The sequence below is a fragment of the Rhodamnia argentea genome, chromosome 8 (genome assembly GCF_020921035.1).
Source record: "Rhodamnia argentea isolate NSW1041297 chromosome 8, ASM2092103v1, whole genome shotgun sequence".
Lineage (NCBI taxonomy): Eukaryota > Viridiplantae > Streptophyta > Magnoliopsida > Myrtales > Myrtaceae > Rhodamnia > Rhodamnia argentea.
In genome coordinates, this window is record NC_063157.1 from 29,651,638 (window position 1) to 29,673,380 (window position 21,743).

Genomic DNA, 21,743 nt, shown 5'->3' on the forward strand with positions numbered 1-21,743 from the left:
ATAATCGTCGGGGCCGTCCTTTTGACTTCTGTAAGCTCGCAATAATTGTTCTTTTTCATAATCCGAGATGATTTGGTCTAAGTTTTAGGATGAAATTTTACAAAGTAACTACATAGTTATTTGACTTAAATGAAAAAAATTAGGAAGAGAAATAGTTTTTCAAAACATAAATTTTGTGCAGTTATCAAACGCGTTTTTATTCAAGAAATAGAAATTTTGGACGGTTATCAAACGCGTTCTAATTTTCTAAAACTCGTTCGAGAACGGAATCTGAAAAAAATGTTTTATTCAAAATCAGTTTTCCGAAATATAGTAATTACCATGCGCAGCCTTTATCTTCTCCCCCGTGCCGCGTCCCTCATCCGAGAGAATACGAGGCCACAAAAGGCAGCGTTTAGGGTTTTAGAAGATCGTGCCAAGTGTCCTATTTAATGGATGATGAGGATGGTCCATCTGGCTGGGCTTGATGGGCCGGGTCAATTCCTATCAAACTGGGTTGGCCCGAGTCTTTAAAATCTTCACAATTAATAAAATTGCTCGGTATTGCAGTGAGGGAAAATTTAGATGTCAATAATATTATGATTAGTTTGAATCCATAAACTTCAAACAAGAGTTTCTAGTTTGATCCTTTTCCCCCTCTCGTCAGCTTTTGTCAACTTTTCTTTCTTCTTGTTTACCTTTTTTTTAAGCATAATTGGTGATACGACACTTTCAATAATGTCTTTGTCACATTACCGACGTCGTGTAAAAAATATTAACAAAATAGATTATGCCAAATCGCAAGATGATCAAATTACATAAATAAAGTTAGGGGATTCAAGCATACAAATTAGGTGAGTTTATAGGATGTTGATGCACGGAAATAATCAAAAAATCCATTTTCACGGTATAAGCTTAAAGGTAAAAATACTCATTCATGCTAGCTAAAAATTCTAGAATTTTTTTTTTTTTTGCATCGTTAATGTTTTCTCGGTTCTAATGATGGAATTAGCTCAGCTAAGCCATTGCTTGGGAGAGTGAGAAGTGAAGAAAGAATGAAGAAAGTCCACCCAAATTCAAACTCTTTTCGTAATTTCATAATCGGGGTAACTTCTTCTAAGCCATTGTGATTAGGAAGTAGTTCAAAATCATTGTCAAAGATCATCGTCACTTGAGAAGAGCTCCCTCTATCTCTAGACGGAGCGGCTGCAAATCTCTCGACTTATATAACATCGGTGCTAGGCAACCCTCGAGCCTTCAATTCCTACTAAATTGTCGAAGGTAAATACCAAAAAGAGTTATGAAAACGAGCTTTCCATTTTTCGTTAAGCTTTTCAAGGATTTACCGGCCATCTCGTCTCTATTTACACAAATATATATATATCCAATTTTTTCCCAATTTCCCTAACAAAGCCGCCCGCAACGCTCAAGAAAATGGCTTCTGCCGATAAGATAAGCCACCCAAAAGGAAGTCTCTCTCTTCTCTTCTGATCTTCATCCTCTTCCAACGCGCCTGCAATGGAGGCCACTCTCCTCTCTTCCTCCTCCTCCAAACCGCCCCCCGGTTCCACCCTACTGACCCGACCCGCAAACCCATTTCTTCCCCCGACCCTCAGCCCCAGACCCGCCCGCCGTGGCCCCCACTTCCCTTCCATCCGGGCTGCCATCTCCCGCTCCAGGAAGGAAGAGACCGTGGACACCGTGAAGCAGCAGCTCGAGAACTGCCACCTGGTCGCCGGAATTAAATACAAGGGCTTCACCGTCAAGCAGTTCCAGGAGCTCCGGCGGACCCTCCCGGAAACCACCAAGCTCCTCGTCGCCAAGAACACCCTCGTCTTCAAGGCCATCGAGGGGACCGAGTGGGAGGCCCTCAAGCCGTGCATGAAGGGCATGAACGCGTGGCTCTTCGTGCACAGCGAGGAGATCCCGGGGGCGATCAAGCCTTACAGGGACTTCATGAAGGAGAAGAAGCTGGAGAACAACGACTTCAGTGGCGCGGTCTTCGAGGGGCAGTTCTACGGGCCCGATGAGTTCAAGGTGCTCGAGAATATGCCCACGAGAGCCGAGGTGTACGCGAAGCTGTTGGGTGCTTTGCAGAGTCCTGGGATTGGATTGGTGGGGACTTTACAGGCGCCGGCCAGGGATGTCGTCATGGTCTTGCAGGCATTTGTGAAGAAATTGGAGGAAGAAAGTGGCGGGCAGTAAGGTTTTTGAGCCGTGATCTTCATGTCTGTAAGTGTATATTTAGATGTGATTGATTACTTGCATTGGTGTAATCAAGTCAAAAAAAAAGTGAAAAAACAATCAAGAAAGCGGGTGAAAGAAGATTTGCATTGTTTGAAGAAAAGCTAAGGTTACTCAGTGTTTAGTTCGAGTGCTGCTGAATTCGGTGGAAGGACGTTGAAGTTTTGTAGAATGGTTTGTAGATTAGTTATGCAATGCTAGCCACTTTCATGCATCCATGTTCGATTTACTCTGTTTTGTGCTGCTATCCGTTCTTTTCAAGTATATGTATTGCGGGTTCATTACAAAATTTGGGCTAAGCCTGAGGTACATTCTGTTGTATCATCAGTTGGATGCACTTTCTTTGTAAAATTTGATACTCACCTTGATAAGTAGTTAATGGCAAATGGTTCTAGCTCAAACAAAGATCTTGTATCTTTTGAATGAGCTCTATACCAGTGATTGCACTTGCTCGCCTTTGATCTTGTGTCACGGAATTTGGTCCTATACAACATTTCGGGGTGATGGTGTTGCGCCTTCTGGTAGGGAAAAGTGTGTCATAGGAGTGTAAGTGTTTGTGATAAGTGCAGTCATTTCATGCATTGCATGCTCGCTGTCTAATGGGTGAGGATTTTCGCCCCAGTTGTACCAGAATTTGGGCAGTAGTAAGCTTAATTCAACTGGGAGCAGAGGACCTTTGTGAATGAGTTTTAGGTTTTGGGTCATGGTTTGAATTGCAGCATCTTTTGTGTTTGTGGAAGAGGAAAGGATTTACTATGTGTCTGGTACTGTTGATGCACATCGGAGTGATACTTTCAGCGATCGGACTCATGAGTCTAATTCATGAGGATCAATAAGATATTGGTTGAATGGAATCACGTGCCTAGCAATGGGAACCACATTTGGTCATTATCTGAATGAAAAAGAAAAATCATTCTAGGTTGAGTTTTATACTTGAGACAATAAAACAAGACCGATGATGTCCATAGGGTAACATTTGATGAGATGCAGTTAAATCTTTTACTTCAAGATAAGTTTTCAGACCACCTCTTTCACGGCCGAACACAACAGCTTTGGTCTAGTCTCTCTTAGGTTTGGCAAATACCAAATAAGAACACGCAGCTTGCCCGTTTCCTCTTTGTTATTTGGATACCCACACTCTCAAAGCACCCCACTAGTCCCCGCTAAAACCCGAAAAGCACACAATAAGAAAGGTACTGATAATTAGAGACATTCCATTAATTCTTTATCCCGACGAACGGGATCACCAGATCATTCAAGATGTATCTTCCGAATCTTAACCAAAAAAAAAAACCGGTAGCCATTTCCCCCAGGCTGCAAAGATCTACAGCAAAAGACTACTTTATTTTAGAGTCATGACAATTCCAGATCCAGGATCTGGCATTTACATTTGATATATACCGGTTTTACATGTGCTTGGAGAAGATCGACTCAACCACACCCTGTGCTATTGGGTGGTAACAGTCCCGAGCCTCTGCGAAAACCCTTTTCGCAAAGATCTTGTCTTCTTGCCTTCCGTTCCCCTGTACAAGAGCAGTGTAGAGCGGACGGAGGTACTTCATCCTTCCCACTTCTTTTAAAGTTTTCTCCACCTCGCCATGATACTGACTGCACCTAGAGGAAATTGCCAATTGGAGAAATGCCACCTTCACTTCGTAATCTTTCGATTCTGATAGCCTGTATCGAGCATCCAAGGCTAAAATCTGCACAATCATACATAACAAACATTCACCACTTCTGATTGCTTAAGCAAACTGAATATGAGATCCTTTCGCCTCAAGGCCCCAACCCTTTTTTTTTTTTAAAGGTTTACTCCCTGCATATTAGTTGCTCTTTTCTAATGGCCTTATTTCCATAAAGAAAAACAAGATTTACACTCAACCAGCAGAACAGATACTGGAAACTAAGCCTGAGCAATTCCACAACTGAGGAAAGTGATAAAATTTCTGTTTTGATAGGTACAATAATAAGGGAGGGGTAGGAAGGAATTGAACACAAGACCACATAGTTTCTTGGTAACGGGAATGCACCACTAAGCCAAGCCCTTGTTTATACTCTCATCCCAAAACGAACATAAAAGTTACCCAAACATCTTTGTCGGCTTATTCTTCAAATTAGGACAAAAAACGTGATGAGAATCAAGTAATGTAAGAGAGTTTGCATTTATGCAGGAGACATCTCAGCAGTCAGCATCATTACTCACTTCACTTCTCAACCACAAGCTGGTGCTATATCCAAGAACGTCATTCTCATATCAGAGAAGAATTAAAAATGATGTGAAAAAAAAAAAAAAGGAAAGTCTTGAGGAACCATCTCTAAAAAGCCAGCCTTGAGCCCCAAGCAAGCTTATAAAAGTCTTTGGCCAAGTCTACTAGCCGGCTTGGGGCAAGACATACAGATTTCCAAATATGTGAAAAAACAGTTCAGACTTAAGGGGGAAACAAAAGTCAAGCGCAAGTATCATAAGCCATGTTTCCTATCCGGATACACTATCATGTCTCTATGAACAACTAAGAACTGTCGAAGAAACTACATACTCAATGCCTCCATCATCAGTCAACCACCCTCTACAACGTAGTAATGCAAATCAGATATATTTCGATGAAGAAAGAAAATAAGAAGTGATTAAGGTTACACTACCTGAGAAGCTTCAACGGATTTTGGAAGGTTCTCCAGGTAAAGCTCCCATTCCTGCCCTTGCCAGTCAGCAACTTCGTCCTCCCCTGGCATCCTCCCGGCTTTAAACTCATTAGCCAATGTCACAATCTTTGTGTATATATTTGAGATAGGTTCAAAGGCATCTGGAGGAATGCCAGTGCCCTCGGTCCACAAAACCAAGTCAATCTTTTTCTCTATTCCAGGAATATTGGTTTTCAGGAAGTCTAGGAACGTCTCTGTATCAATTGATTTAAACTTGAAGGTGGCAATATACTTCTTCAGAAATTCATCGAACACAGGCCTTCCAACCTAAGAATTGTAGGACAGAATGTCATGCCCAGAACAAATTATGCAGATGAACCTCATACATTAATGCTATAAACATGATACCTCGCGTTCAATTCGCCATAGAAACTGGAAACCTTTCTCGTAAGGAACTCGAGAATACACATCGTCCGGGTCCACTCCTTCCTGCTTAGTTTTGAGCTTAGTGAACTCCATATTGTCGCTAAATCTCTCCATTTCCTCGTTTAAGCCTCTCCAACCAATTCCAATATTCAACGCAGCCCTCTCTTCCCCTTGGACCACCTCCACGATTCTCCTCTCAGCAAAAGTTGTAAATCCCTGTAAATAATTGGAAAACAACAACTAAACCATGAGGGAAAGATCCAAAATCCCATCAAAACTCCACCACAAGGAAATTAACTCTCTAAGTTCAATGCACAAGGGGCCATGTTTCATGCTTCCAAAAAATGACTCAGATTAATAGAATCCTTGTTGACGAGTATTTCCAAAATCCATCTTTTGATTCAAATAGGTAAGACAAGTTTCATGTATCCTAATCACAAGACCGCCCAATAAAAATGGAAACTTGAAAGCCCCATATGATAAAATTTCCTTTCCCAATAGCATGTAAGACATCCGCAACTACAAAGAGAAATCCTCACTGACTGAAACAACAAAAATTCCACTCACAAAACAACAGAACACAGCATCTTATGGCAAAACATTCAAGAACCAAGGACCATGAGAATGATCATCACTGAAAAAGCTACCTCAAACTCCATACGCAACTCTTCGACAAAACATCCTAAGGTATCTTGAAAATTGAACTTGTCGATCAACCATAAACAATCTAAAACAAGTACTTTGTTGCATTAAGTGAAGAAAAAACAATTTGGGTGAAGTTCATGTACCTCATTTAGCCAAAAGTGCTCATTAGTCTTGTTAGTGATCAAGTTCCCCGTCCAGCTATGAGCAAGCTCATGGGCAACGACCTGCGCACCGCTGGCGTCCCCCTTAATCACGGTTGGAGTCAAGAAGACCATTCTGGGGTTCTCCATTCCTCCATAAGGAAAGCTTGGAGGCAACACCAACAAATCAAACCTCTCCCACTCATAATCTCCAAACAACCTTTCCCCTTGCCTTATCATGTCCTCTGTCCCGGCGAACTCTGCTGCCGCCGCGTCCAACACCGCGGGTGACGCCTCCGAGTAAACTCTCGTCCTAGGCCCGACGTCCCTGAAACCTAATTCCCCAACCGCAAACGCAAACAAATAAGGCGGGATTGGCTGCTCCATCACGAACTCCTCCACCACCCTCCCCTCCGCGCACCACAGCGCGTCTCCGCAGGGCAGCGCCGCCCCCTCCCCCGCCGCCGGAGGGCGGCGATCCACGTGGCGGGCGGACATCACCGCAGAGAGCTGGCGCGGGATGTTGATCCGCGCGGAGTAGCAGATCCGCGCCGCGGGGGTGTCCTGGCAGGGGAAGACCGCGCGAGCGTGGATCGACTGACACTGCGTGTAGACGAAAGGGAAGGTCTTGTTGAACGTCTGGGGCGGGTTCAGCCATTGCAGAGCCGAGGACGCGGGAGTGGTGGAGGACACCACGAGGACTGAAGAATGGTTGGACAGGGAGACGACCAAGTTCTGGCCTTTGATGGGGTCGGGTTCGGAGAGGGAGTAGGGAAGCGGGTTGCGGGTCTGCGGGTCGAGGACGGAGAGGACGTTGAGGGAGCGGGTGTCGAGGAAGAGAGGGCCGGAGTGGGGGGAGGAGAGGGAGAGGAGGGCGGTGGAGTGGATGGTGGAGGAAGGGAAGTCGAAGTAGAGGGAGAGGTGAATGTGGGTGGTGAGAGGGTGGGCGGAGTCGGTGAAGGAGTGGGGGTCAACGGGCGCCATTGAAGGAGGTCGAGGATTGTTGCAGAGGTTAGGGTTCGGGAAGGGAGGAGAGACAGTGGGCTTTTAGAGAGAGGGAGCGAGAATATATTCATTTCTTCTAGTTCTTGCTTTGCTTCTGCTGTTAATCAGAATAATTAAAGGGGGGTGATCAGAGGAATCAGAATGTGGAAAGTGTCGTCGCTACCGGATGCCACCCAAAATCGTGGAATAATAAGAGTTGATTTACTTTAATTCAATTAACTATACCCTCGTTAATAAAGCTACTTTAGGAGGCACTTATACATGGGGAATATGTTCTTTTTCGAAGTTTAGTGATTTAGGGTTTGCATGACAACAATTCTAGAGTAGAATTTTTGCTCTATAAGTATTTTTGGGATGAAAATTCATTTGATAACACAACTTCTAGAGTAGAAACCCCTTCGATTACGCAGCGTTATTTTTATACTCCTGAAGCATTTTCTTTTTCAGAAGTAATTTTGCGATCGGTTGAAGGACAAAAATTTACTTCTCTCCAGAAATAGAAAAATCAACTTTTATTGGTAGAAAAATTATTTTTTTCACTAGAAAGTTGATTTCTAAAGCGGAAGCGTTGTCATACACGCCCTTATCATTAGATCGTTAGAACAATAGATGATTTTTGGCTGAATACTATTTTTAAGTGTTTATCATACCAAGACGAAATGAACGACATTGCCACGAGTCAAAGGTCCGAAAGATTTCATCGAAAAATTGTAGAAACATAGTATAGAATAGGAAAATTCATAAGTTAACGCCCGGCGAATGTGAGCCTAATTTTCGAGAATCATGGGATTAGGTGATGCAAAGGACTTGATAATATATGCGAACCGGACTTTGACAAATTGGGTATCGAATGAGTAATTCCAGAGTCTTGATGGGTCCTTCCCAATCGTGAAAATGGAGACAAGAAATTAGGGGTGTGCAAACCGGACCGGACCGGCCCGGACCAACCCGGGACCGGCCCGGACCGGCCGGGTTGGTCCGGTCCTTGAGGTGGATGGTCCGGTCCCCGGTCCCAATAAATGGGACCATGGACCGGGCGGTCCGGTCCTCGGGTTTCTTGCATTGGGACCGGACCGGCCCGGCCCGGACTGGACCGCCAATAATATATAATTATTTATATATAAATATATACAATTGCAAAAAAAAATTGAAAACAAAACAGAATAATAAAAGTCCATTTGTCCATTTTTTTCCCAACCTTGCACTGCCGCACTCTCTTCCTCAAGACTCTTTTTTTAGTCTTATTTTCCATCTTGTTTTTGGTCATCTTTTCTCCCCGCAGGCTTTTTTGAGTGCGGTTGGTGATGTTTTTATCATGTAATGGCTGGATTTGGTATTGAATTCGAACATTTTGGTCAAGTTCGTCGATCATAAAAGTCATAGCGAGTCGCTATGTTTTTACTATGGCATAATTTATTAAGTTGACTAGATTTTCAATAGTTAGCGGTCCCACTGGGCCGGGACCGATACCGGACCGGGACCGGCCCGGACCGGGACCGGCGGTCCCGATCCGGTCCTTGGTCCTGAAAATATAGGGACCGGGACTACGGTCCGGTCCCCGGTTCCATGTCGGGATCGGACCGGCCCGGACCATGCACACCCCTACAAGCAATAACAACAATCTCCACAAGCCTACATCATGCAAATAAATAATCGCATCAATATAATAAAAAACCATAAACCGATACGCTTGTGATAAATTTACCTCAAACTATTTTTTTACTACGAAAAATCTCAAACCGATACACATGTGACAAATTTAAGTCAAATTATTTTTTTCACCACTAAAAACCTAAAATTGTACTTTTGTGATAAATTTACCCTAAACTAAACCGATACACATGTGACAAATTTATCCATCGTTAAATTAGATTAATACCATGAAAAATCACAAACCGATAAATATATGACAAACAGAGAGTAAAAATTCCAACTTGGTAGATCGGTAAACTGCTGCATGCTATCCAACTTAATAATTTGATAGTTAGATTTAACGAAAAACAACAGAGGGTAAATTTGTCACGGATGTACCAATTTGAGGTAAAATTGTCACAAGTGTATCAATTTGAAGTTTTTGGTATTCAAAAAAATAATTTGGAGTAAATTTGTCACGGATGTACCAGTTTAGAGTTTTCGATGGTATTAACCCAAATTCGAACGACTACAAGTAAGGAAAGCATAATATTGAGGCATTGCCAAATTGGTACGAGGAAAGCTACTGTGGTGTTTTTTATGTTTCCCAAGAGCGTAGCAAGGGTCACCGTCGACTTAATCTCCACAAGAAGATGTGCAGTCATATAAAGCAAAATACAAGAGCACCAAAGCACCAGCATCACGAGATCAACTTATCTTTAACCCTATCACCCAAGCTCATAAGCCTCTGGCATATCTAAATGAGAAACTCGAGGGAACGAGGAAGAATTATTCCACTTCCGATAAAGAGTTTTACGCGATCGTGTGGGCTTTCAATCATTGGAGTCATTATTTGATTCCTAAGCAATCTGTTCCTCATTCTAATCCTGAGGCAAATGTTGGGGTTATAGATGGAGAGTGAATGATTACAACAGTTGAAGACCATTCTGCATGCCCTGAAACACTCTCTCTCAAAGCGTTGGTCAATTGTCAAAATACATTTTCTTTAAAGTGTCCAGCAAAGGTGAAGTTATATAATCCAATGTTAAATAAGTTAGATTCTAGAACCACTTGATTAACTTTGTATCTTAATCGGATCATTCGAACGGGTATCGTTTTTGTAATCCCAACAAAAATACGAGAATTTTGGAATTACAGACAGCAAAGTTGCTGGAATTTTGATGTATCCGAAGAGGGTAACTGCTCACATGCTATTTACGATAATGATACGGTGGGACTAATGTATCGTTTTTCTGCTTATACAACAATCATGGAGCTTCCTAAATCACAAATTAAGCTGGGGTTTAGGATCCCCATTCTATGACAGTTCATGATAAAGTTCATTAAACCCCACAAGAGCATGATAAAGTTGAAGTGGCTATACTTAATAGATCTATCAAGTAGAGACAATCAACTATACCACCACACTGTATAATCTATGTGGGAGAGCATGACTACGATATGGACAATGTAGTTAATCCAGTAACTTATACAGATGATGTTTCTTGCCCTCAACCAGATTTGTGGTTAGATGCATTGAAAGACGAGATTCAGTTTATGAAACATAATGGTGTTTAAAAGCTCGTTGAAGTGTCTAAATGTCACAAGCTCATCGACTAAAAGTAGGTGTATAAGAATAAAAGAGACTACAAATGAAAGATTGATAAGTGTAAAGCCAAACTAGTAGTTAAATTTTTCACTCATAGAAAAGGACTAGACTCTAAAGCAAATTTTCTTTCGGTCTCTCCTAAAGATTCTTTCAAAGTGATTATGGTATTAATAGCTCATTATGATAGGAAGCTTTACCATATAGACATTCAAACTTCTTTTCTGAATGGAGACCTTGATGAGGAAGTTTGTATTATGTAATCCACGGGTTTTGCAGCATATGATTTGGGTAAGTTTGTGTGTAGAGAAAGAGGCATCACTTATACATACTATGAAATAAGGTTTGATCATATTCACAGGGAATCTAGACTGAAAAGTCTATTTATGGGATCAAGTAACCTTTTATTCGGTTATGTCAAGAACAAAGTAAATTAGTGTACATACCGCAAGGTCGGTGGGAGAAAATTTATTTTTCTCGTGTTTTATGTAGACGATATCTTGCTTGAAAGTAGTTCTCTTGAATTACTGCATGAGGTGAAGCGGATATTGTAAAAACATTTTGGCATGATTGACATTGGTGAAGAGTATTTCATCTTAGGTATTAAGATCCATAAGGATCGTTCTTGCCGTGTATTATATTTATCTTAGAGGATATATGTTGATTGTATTTTGGAAAGACTCAGTATATGGTGCTACTAGTTAGGAATAGCTCCTGTCATTAAGGGAAATAAATTGAACTAGTTACAATGTCCTCATACGGATATTGAGAAAATTCAAATAAAGAATGTACCATATGTTGGCACACTTGAAAGCATCATGTATGCTCAAGTTTGCACTAGACGAGATGTTGCTTTTGCAATGAGATTTCTAAGCAGATATTAGTTAAATCAAGAACACGATCACTAGGTTTTCGCTAAGAAACTTTTGAGGTACTTAAAAAGGGGATAAAAGGCTGCATACTGATTTACAGATATGTTCAGAACTTGTAGTTAGTAGGGTATTCAAATTCAAACTTTGCTAACTGTCGGGGTGATGTGAAGTAGACAACTAGATATATTTGTATGTTAAAGGAAAGTGCACTGTTATAGAAACGCGAGAACAGAAATCTATGCCATCCTCTATCAAACAAGCAAAGTTTGTGGCATGTTTTTCAGTTGCTACTCGGGCTATTTAACTCCATAATCTCATTAAGGAGTTGACTGTATTTAATTTTATGGATTAACATGTACAGTGGCATTATGACAATAACTCTATAGTGTTGTTCATTAATAGCAACAGAGGTTCCAATGGGTCTAAGTATCTGGCGGTCAAGTTTTTTACTATAAAGGTAACATGTGAGAATGATGACACTACGGTAAAATATATTTTCCCGGATGATATGGCTGTAGACTCATTAACTAAAGGTCTTTACCATTGCATATTTGAACAACATATTATGAGCTTAAAAGCATCATGGGATTCTATTAAGACATGTCAATTATAGGGCTAAGTAGCTTCATGGAATGCCGTTGTTTAGTGGGAGCTATTTTAAGTTTTGCTCTAATAAAATTTACATATGTATTCTGTTACATTTAGTAAATGATTTGATATGTTTTAACTCTTTTGCATTCAATAAAGTATTTATGAATATATTCTTTACATATATAACACATATCTAAGGAAAATCTCAAGGCATTGTGTAAACCTTGAGTGATGGTCAGGACACTTTTTTTTTTTTTTTGGCCATAAATGTATGTCTTGTTACACATAAAATATAGTTAACTATAAATGTAAGAAATATGTTGGTTCGTTGGAACCATAAAGATATTCTCTAGTGACACATCATGTTTCGTAACACGTAAAGTGAAAGAATGGTGATTGACAAATATGATAACACATAAAGTTTCTCTTTTGTTTGAGGAGTTATCTGTTTGCCACATTACCATATTAATCTATATTAGTGAAGGAGCACTTGGGACCATAGATAGCTCTGTGTCTTTTGATGCGATCACTACTATGATTTAGTGTTTGAAACTTTATGAGATTGGATTGATTATTAAAAATTTCTATAAACCAATATAAGGATACTTATATACAACACAATTTTAATTAATATAGCCAAAGTGGGAAAATGTAAGAATATATTATTTATGGGCTTTATTAATTATTATTGTAATTATTAATTGATCTAATAAAGAAAATATATACAGTTTCCTAATTAGTCTAATATGGAAATAGATAGTGTGTGCTAAGTTAAACCTTATCCATAATGAGGGGGTTAGGTTACAAACTCTAGAGCTCAATTTTATCCTCTAACCCTAATGCACAAATATTCTCACTTAAGGAGCTGTTAGAGAATGCAATGCTGAGGGGTAGTCTCATTGAAACCAGTGATAAAGGGGATTATAGAGGAGAAGCTCTTGAACATCGGTTTGTTGCAATTTCGCATCAAGAACGATGGATCCGAAACAATGTGGATAAATTCCTCTACTCTATAATTGTGATTCGCATATCTAAATATGATAATCTTGGATCACCATTTAAGGTTAATAATCGCAGCTTATACAAAATATATAAGAACATCAATATCACTTGAGATCAACTTATCATACACTGAATTTTTTAACAAGAATTTATAAACTACTTGTTGGTTGCTATTATCAGTCTTCATACAATACGAGTGCACTCTCCGGGAGACCAACTCTCCAACATTTGGCTCGACCAAAAAACTCAAAACCATACCCCACATTTACAAATGGTGAGAACATCTAAATTTGTAAATGTGAGAACATCTGACTTTGTACCATCTCTTTTTGAGCGTGGGGCGTGGTTTGGAGTTTTTTGGTCGACTTTGTAGCAGCCTGAAATCAGTCAGGTAAAGGTGGATTGGTTTGGTTTTCACGTTGAACTGGCCCGATAAATCGATTCTAATCTCATCAGCCTCTCAAGATCATACATTCTAACCAAATGCTCGGGTAAGTTGGAGATATGGTTATTTGTGATTGATATACCTTGATACTGATTGATATCGTATATTTGATACGATTGTGCTTAATTGATTCACTGGAATATTGTATATCAAGGAATTGATTTTTTTTCCCTTTTTTTTTGTATATTTCTTACCTAGATTAATTAGACTCTTTGTACTATAAATAGGGTTGTATTCATATTTTTCAATATGTGAAAGCAATACAAATCTTCCTCCCTTTAGCTTTCCATCGATACTCATATTGTGACATGGTATCAGAGCCATCCTTCACTACCTAGCTTCCGCTCCACCATTTCCATTTCTTGTTCCTTCAGAATTTTTTTTTCACGCCAAACCTTTGGAGGAAGATTTTTTTTTTCCCACAATTCGCTTGATCTTGCCAAAAAATCAAGCCACAAAATCTGGAGACTCCCAAGATCCAGAAGCTCTTTCCAACGTCCAAAGAGTGGACGATTTGTCTTCGGATCAACATTTGACCATGGTGGAAGAAAACCAGACACAGTCCAATGAAGGACGACAGGATCCTATTCTGCCCAGTACAGGGCAATGTTATCCAGGTCCATATGTTCAATGACCTTTTTCAAATCAAAATTTTTCGGGTCCTTCTGGTTTTGGGGCGAATCCATACCCAACCTATGGACCCGGGTATTTTCCTTTCACAGGCATCACCGGCGGACGACCTGAGCCGGGAGATCCCCTGTACACATCCACGATCGATGGACCTGAGCTTCGTCTCATCTCACAATCGCTCTCGGGGCCGGAGAACTACTCCGTCTGGTCGCGAGAGCTCCAGCGAGCCCTAATTACGAAAGACAAGGAGGGGTTCATCGACGGAATTGTCCTCGTACCATCCGACGAGCGATTAGCACGACAATGGAGGAAGTGTAATCAGCTCGTTCGAACATGGATCGGTAACTGTCTTACCCCGGAGGTTGCCGCCGGACTACCTCCAACCGAAGACACGAAGCTTATTTGGGAAAACATACGAGAAATGTATGGAAAGCTTGATAGGGCCAAGATTTTTTGCTTAACTCAGGCCCTATCGAAACTGAAACAAGGAAATCTTTCGATTTCCATGGTTTTCAACAAACTTTCGAGGCTTTGGAATGAGCTAGAAATGGCTGAAGAGAAATTAGAGGGACCAGATGCGACTTTAGCATAATATCAAGCAATCAAGGAAAGGGAGAAGGTAACTCGTTTTTTGCTTATATTAAATGAGAGTTACTTACCATTTCGCAGCCAAATCCTCGCCATGGAGCCCGTCCCCTCACTTGACCGAATATATCAGCTCGCGGTCCAGGAAGAATCACAATGCTTAGCCTCCTCGGAATATCTAAAAATCAGAGACCGCGTCGTCCTCGCAGCCAAGGCCATGCCTGAACAATGGCTACTCACGGTGAGGTCCGGCAATGGCGGATTCAGCGCATCGCCCACGACACTAGGGCTCTTAGGTGAAGAAGACAACCTAATGTCTTCTAAATGGAGTGGCCCTAATCTGTTTGCTCAAACTAACGGCCCTGGACTCATGAGATCTGACAGCTCTAACAACTCCTCGCGATCAGACAATGGAGGGCTCATCTTCGCCGCACCCAAGTCAGATGGTGCATATCACCCCACAGCAACACCCATGTGGAAGGGATCTAACGGTTATAATTACGCCTCAAATAAATCCTATGCCCAAAATTCCAGCAAAGGCAAAGGTAAATTTTGTGATTTTTGCAAGCGTCCTTATCACACTAGGGAGACTTGTTGGAAGTTGCATGGAAAGCCAATAGACAAAGAAAGAAAGGAACGAGATATCTCCATCGCAGCACATGCCAAAGTTCATCAGCCTATCAATGAAGATCAATTCCAAAAAATTATGAGAGCTTTAAGACAATTGGGAACACAGGATAAGACGAACAATTATGCAGGTATTTCTCATTGCTTAAGCTCCATTTCAAATAAAGCATGGATTATTGATTCGGATGCTAGTGACCACATAGTTTGCGATGAACGTTTCCTTTCTGATATTCATGAATCATCCCCTCACGGCTCAAGACGTCTCCCAAATGGAAACAATACTTTCGTCACAAAAATTGGCGATGTTTCACTCAGCCAGTCCATCACGTTGAGAAATGTTCCGCTTATCCCCGAATTTCAATTTAATCTCATTTCAGTTCCAAACTCTGTGAAGACAATTCATGTCGAGTCATCCTCGATTCTGACGTTTGCTTCTTTTAGGCCCTTTCGATTGGGAAACTAATGGGCTTAGGTAAAATTCACGAGTGACTCTATTTTTGGGCTACACTTAGCAGAAATCTTGATGTTTCACTTTTTCCCTTGAATAAGGGCATCTTGTGTAATGCCAACATCAATAAAAATGTTATTCTGTCTCATCAGCGTTTAGGCCATAGCGCCTCTTTTCCTCATTCAAAATGTCCGATTTGTCCTCTAGCAAAACAATCAAGATTACCTTTTTCGAAGAGCACTTCACGTGCCTATACATCTTTTTCTCTCTTACATATGGACATTTGGGGACCATATCACACACCACACCGTGAAGGATCTCGATTTTTCCTCACAATTGTGGATGATTATACACGTGCGACTTGGACTTTTCTAATGCAATCCAAGGGTCAAGTCATTTCCCATGTTAAGAATTTTCTTGCCTTAATTAAAAATTAGTTCCATAAATCTGTGCAAAAGGTTCAAATTGATAATGCACGTGAATTCTTTAATCACGAGTGTTCCTCTCTGTTTGTTTCAAATGGCATCCTCCATGAAAGTTCCTGTGTCTACACACCCCAACAAAACGGGGTTGTCGAGAGAAAGCATCGTCATCTCTTAGAGGTTGCTCGTGCCATCAAATATCAAGCTTCCATTCCTGAAACGTTCTGGGGAGACTGTGTGGTCACAGCAACATACTTAATCAATCGAATGCCAACTCGGATCCTAAATGGACGAACTCCTTTCGAGCTACTCTTTGGCAAAAAACCAGATATACATCACCTCCGTGTCTTTGGCTGCTTATGTTATGTATCTACCATGGGCTCGCGGGGCAAATTGAGTCCGCGTGCCCTTAAGTGCATATTTATGGGATACCCTACTCTTTAGAAGGGATATTGGGTTCTTGATCCTTCGATCGGACGATTCTTTGTTAGTAGAGGTGTTATTTTTCATGAAAATATTTTTCCTTTCCAAAATGAAAAATCCTTAGAGGAAAAACAGGAACAAACTATCAATCATCGTCGGTTCTTGAGTGAAGAAGATTTATCACCTTCACAGATGGTTATGGTTCCTCAAATGTCATCTCCCATGGGATCCGTAGCACCTAATCTAGGTTCGTCAGTAGAAATGGACAACGAGACACCAATATCGGAAGATTCTATAACTCAATCTCCGGATCATAACCCTCCAAGACCGCTCGATGCTAATCCGTCCGATCATGTTCCTCTTCGACGTTTAGGTCGCGCAACTCGACCACCGACATGAACGAAGGACTATGTTTGTTCTACCTTGAACTCAACTAGTACATACTATCCAATCTCTTCTTATGTTAACTATGCTCGTTTATCACCGGAACATATGTGCTGCATTAGTAGAATATCTAAGGAACAGGAACCATCCTTGTACAACGAGGCTGCCAAAGATCTCCGTTGGCAACAAGCGATGAAAGATGAGCTACAAGCTCTAATGGAGAATAAAACATGGGATGTCGTTCCTTTACCACCTCATCGCCGGCCCATTGGGTGTAAGTGGGTGTATAAAATCAAATATAAAGCAGATGGTTCCATTGAGCGGTATAAGGCCGGACTAGTAGCCAAGGGGTTTACACAGCGAGAAGGTTTTGATTATCAAGAGACATTTTCCCCAAGAGCAAAAGAAGTCACTGTTCGCTCTTTTCTCTCAATTGCTGCCCTCCGTGATTGGCCTTTACATCGGATGGATGTTCACAATGCGTTTCTTCATGGAGATTTAGATGAGGAGATTTATATGGATCTTCCATAGGGTTTACACAGACAGGAGGAGGATCGAGTATGTCGTCTCCGCAAATCCCTATATGGACTCAAACAGGCTTCTCGTCGGTGGTATGCTAAATTTACAAATGCACTCACAGCTGCAAAATTCAAGCAATCAAAACACGATTATGCCTTATTCACATGGAGTCGAGGTACATCATCCATTTACTTGCTAATATATGTTGATGATATACTCATTATGGGGAATGATGAATCCGCCATCAAGGAATTCAAGAAGTACCTACATTCCACTTTCCATATTAAAGATTTGGGACCCCGCAAATATTTTCTTGGGATTGAAATTGCACGAACAGATAAAGGAATTTGTCTTAGTCAACGTAAATTTGTCCTAGAAATCGTATCTGAAGCGGGATTGTCAAGCTCCAAACCAGCTATCATTCCTATTGAGCGGAATGCTAAGTTAACGACGGCTGAATATGATAAGGGATTGTCACCAATGAATGAAGATCCTTTACTCAAGGATCCTTCTGCATTTCGGAGACTTGTTGGGAAGCTTATCTACCTCACTATGACCGGACCTGATATATGCTATGCGGTACAAATTCTCGGTCAATTCATGCATGACCCAAAACAGTCCCACATGAATGCTGTATTGAAAGTAGTGAAGTACTTAAAAGGATGTCCGGGATTAGGTATACTATTATCTCAAGATAACAGCATGGAGATGACGACATATTGTGACACAGATTATGCTACTTGTCCTTTGAGTAGAAAATCGGTTACCGAATTCTACGTCAAATTAGGAAGCTTACTACTCTCATGGAAAACGAAGAAACAATCAACCGTTTCATTATCATCCGCCGAGACAGAATATCGAGCAATGGCAAAAACTAGCTGTGAGATTGTCCGGATAAGAGGATTGCTTGGAGATCTAGGTGTATGGGTAAGGGAACCAACAATTCTATTTTGTGACAACGATGCTGCTCTTAAACTCGCAATAAATCCAGTTTTTCATGAAAGAACGAAGCATATAGAAGTAGATTGTCATTTCATCCGAGATAAAATCCAAGATGGGGTGATCAAGACGGAAGGAATCGGGACAACAGAGCAACCTGTGGACATCTTCACCAAACCTCTTTGTCAAAGACAGCATGCATATCTACTAAGCAAGCTAGGTGTTCTCGATGTGTATAGACCATCAGCTTGAGGGAGAGTGTTGGAGATATGGTTATATGTGATTGATATACCTTGATACTGATTGATATCGTATATTTGATACGATTGCGCTTAATTGATTCACTGGAATATTGTATATCAAGGAATTGATTTTTTCCTCTTTTTTTTTGCATATTTCTTACCTAGATTAACTAGACTCTTTGTACTATAAATAGGGTTGTATTCATATTTTTCAATATGTGAAAGCAATACAAATCTTCCTCCCTTTAGCTTTCCATCGATACTCATATTGTGACAGGGTACATCGAGTTGAAAGTGATCCCGCAACTCATGCAAAGCATGCTGAATAATATCTCTCGCGAATGCTAGTTTAGGCCTGTCAAACAACACAAGAAACGAAGATATGTAAGGATGTATAACGACGACTCCACGTTGGTTGTCGTGCGAAAATCTTTTGCAAGGAAGGAAACAAGGTGAGAGTTCTGCTCCCCCCCCCCACATGGTGATACCCAGCCATTCTTACAACTTCTGCGACCACCCGCTGGTCTTCCATAATGGCATGAGAACCCTTCTCACGGGTACACAAGGCATCCAAGGAATTTGGCGCTCAACGTCCCAGTTCAGTGGAAGTCCTACCGGAGAGAACGGACAAGATTGTGTGTCACATGCTTTCCTTGCACTCTTATCATTTTTGCGAGGTCATGCAGGCAACACTTGCTGGAACCGTAATTTGGAAAAATGATCGTAACGTAGATCGTAGACAGTGTGATCGCCTTGACAAGCTGTGAGCCAAACTCCTCACCAATGGAAAGGTGGGTGTCGTCTTTGAAAACTGGAACTCCGACGTCTACAAGTTGGGTATAGAGCTCATAAACCATGGTGTGGCAAGTATCGATGCCTCTAAAGTTCAAGAATACGTTGTATGGGGCGACCCGAGAAACCTTCTGTAAATTTGACTGTAAGCATCTTCGAACCGTTTGAACCACTGTCTTCACTAGTTCTTCTTCGCGTCTGCCAAATATCACAATCGTTGAAAAGGATGGCAAAATGGGATGGAATGAAACAAACACCGGAGACAACAATAGATGGACACTCCACATGTTTTAGAATAAGAAGAATGAATTGACAAGAGTCAATGGTTATAATTGAAGCGACGATAAAGGACTAAAGGGATTAGATTGTCATGTTATCTGTTATAATTTACTACTTAATAAAAAAAAACTAGGGGAGTACCAAACATGACACATGCTTAATGAAAAAGTTGTCTAAAGAATCTTAAACCTATTGCATTTTTGTCAATTTAATTCAATTCTAAACCTTTTGGTTTTGTTAATTAAGTCATAAACTTGTTCGTGTTTTTCCAATTGAGTCAATCTAGCCAATTTTGGTAAGAAATCATCAATGTGAATGTCGGTTGTCCTACGTGACATAACCGGGGTAGATTGGCATGATCGGCTCAAACGTAGACAACTTTTTATAGTATTTTAATACTTTTTAGTTTTCCTTCTTCTTTTTTCTTTTCTTCTATTTTCATTCCTAAGAACAAAAGAAAAGAATAAAATTTTTAAAAAATAATTCGAATTTTTTTATAATTAATAAAAAAGAAAATGAATGTAAAGGAGTTGAGCGAGCCAAGATGAGGGAAAATGTGTTCCTCTTCTCAAAAAAGAGGAAACTATTTTTCTCGCTTTTGAAAGAGTTTTTTCTATGGGCAAAAAATGTTTTCTTTGAATAGCTTAGGGGGTGCATGATAACCATTCTACTTCTCTATTTCAATTCCAAACCTATTTTTGAAACAGGTTTGGAACAAAAAACTCATTTGGAAACGTAATTTTATTTTTCTATTTCTGAAACAAAAATTTGTTCCAAAAATAGATTTGGAAGGAAAATCAGAAACAAAAATTTTTAGCTTCTCGGAGAAATAGAAATTATAAACAATAACTCTTCACTTTTTTTCAAGTACCTGCTGCCGCCCATTGTCACCCTCTGCCTCATCGCTAGTAGCCGCCACCGACCGCCGGCCGCCCCCGACCACCTCCCGCCACCAACCACCGCCCACCGCCACCCTCCGTCGATCGCCTCAACCATTGCAGGCTGCCGCCAACCATAGCTCATCGCCGATCTTCGCCGCCGCTAACCATTGCCCTCGGTCGCCCATCGTTGACCATCACTTGTTGCTAACCGCCCATCCCCGACCACCACTTGTCGCTAACCGCCCATCCCCCCCGCCTCACTACCGCCACCAATCGCCGACCTCTGCCGGTGATCACCGCCCACTGCAAATGACCACTGCCGGCTACCGCCGCTAACCACCGCCCACCGCCGACCTTTGCTACCACCAACCATTATCTTCGGTTGCCCGCCGTCACCCCCCGCCTCACCGGTGGCCGCCGCCACCAGCCGCCAACCCCGCCACCACCGTTCACTTGCCACCCTTCGCGGTTGCCGTAACCATTGCCGGCCGCCACCGCCGCCCACCATTGCCGGCCGCCGCAACCACGGTCACCGCCACCAAAGTAAAAAATAAATAATAATTTTTAGAAGTAGAAATTTTCGATTGTTGAGAAACGAACTTCTGTTCCAAGATCAGAAATTTTATGTCGTTATCAAACTTATTTTTTTTTTTTTGCTCAAAAACTCATTCAAAAACATAAATAGAAAATTCTATTTTTGGAACAAAATGGTTGTCATGCACCCCCTTATTCTTTGAGAAACAAAAGTAGAAAAATCTGAAAAATATTTTTTCTAAAAGTTATTTTCCTTGAAACAAACGAAGTTTTAGATTCAACCAGTCTTACATGATCGGTTACTCATTCCTAAGAGTTGATTTCCTCAGACCATGTTCACTTGTAGCTAGTACTACAAGTGAGGTTAATTCAATACTAAATATTTCATTTATGCCATTTTATTTATAAATCTTTGGACGATTTGTCAATTTAATACTAAACCTTTCAATTGTGTTGGTTTTGAAATCTTGTCAATTTAGTCCTAAACCTAGAAATGACTATATTGACAAATCATTTAAAAATTTATAACTAAATCATCAAAACTTTAAAATGTTTAGTATTGAATTGGCCACCGTATAATATATTTAGAACTTTTTGGATAACTTTCTCGTTAATCATCCATGTGGGTATTTTCCTTTCACATCGGTTGATGAAGTTGGAGAGTGGATCCATTCGGACCACGTTCGGTCACCAACCTCAATCTCAAACCCCATAATTGAGCCCGGCTAAGATCCCCGACCTTAAACGTGAGCCGATGTCGGATCGGGTCCGTTAAGCACGGTTCATGCAAGTAAATTTCCCTTTACATAGA

At 41.0% G+C, this 21,743-nt stretch overlaps 2 protein-coding genes across 2 annotated transcripts; one reads left to right on the plus strand and one right to left on the minus strand.

Annotated features, from left to right (window-relative positions):
• The first annotated feature begins 1,385 nt into the window (after window positions 1–1,385).
• Window positions 1,386–2,435, plus strand: LOC115754123 (50S ribosomal protein L10, chloroplastic). The gene has a single exon (XM_030693063.2). It carries the CDS (start codon window positions 1,498–1,500, stop codon window positions 2,182–2,184), a length of 687 nt encoding a protein of 228 aa, XP_030548923.1. The 5' UTR covers window positions 1,386–1,497; the 3' UTR covers window positions 2,185–2,435.
• A 985-nt stretch (window positions 2,436–3,420) lies between these two features.
• LOC115754120 (leucine aminopeptidase) lies at window positions 3,421–7,175 on the minus strand. The gene is made up of 4 exons (XM_030693058.2): window positions 6,078–7,175; window positions 5,272–5,505; window positions 4,864–5,190; window positions 3,421–3,926 (listed from the first exon to the last, which is right to left on the minus strand). The coding sequence occupies exons 1-4, from the start codon at window positions 7,056–7,058 to the stop codon at window positions 3,630–3,632; spliced, it is 1,839 nt and encodes a 612-aa protein (XP_030548918.1). The 5' UTR covers window positions 7,059–7,175; the 3' UTR covers window positions 3,421–3,629.
• Between the last annotated feature and the right edge of the window lie 14,568 nt (window positions 7,176–21,743).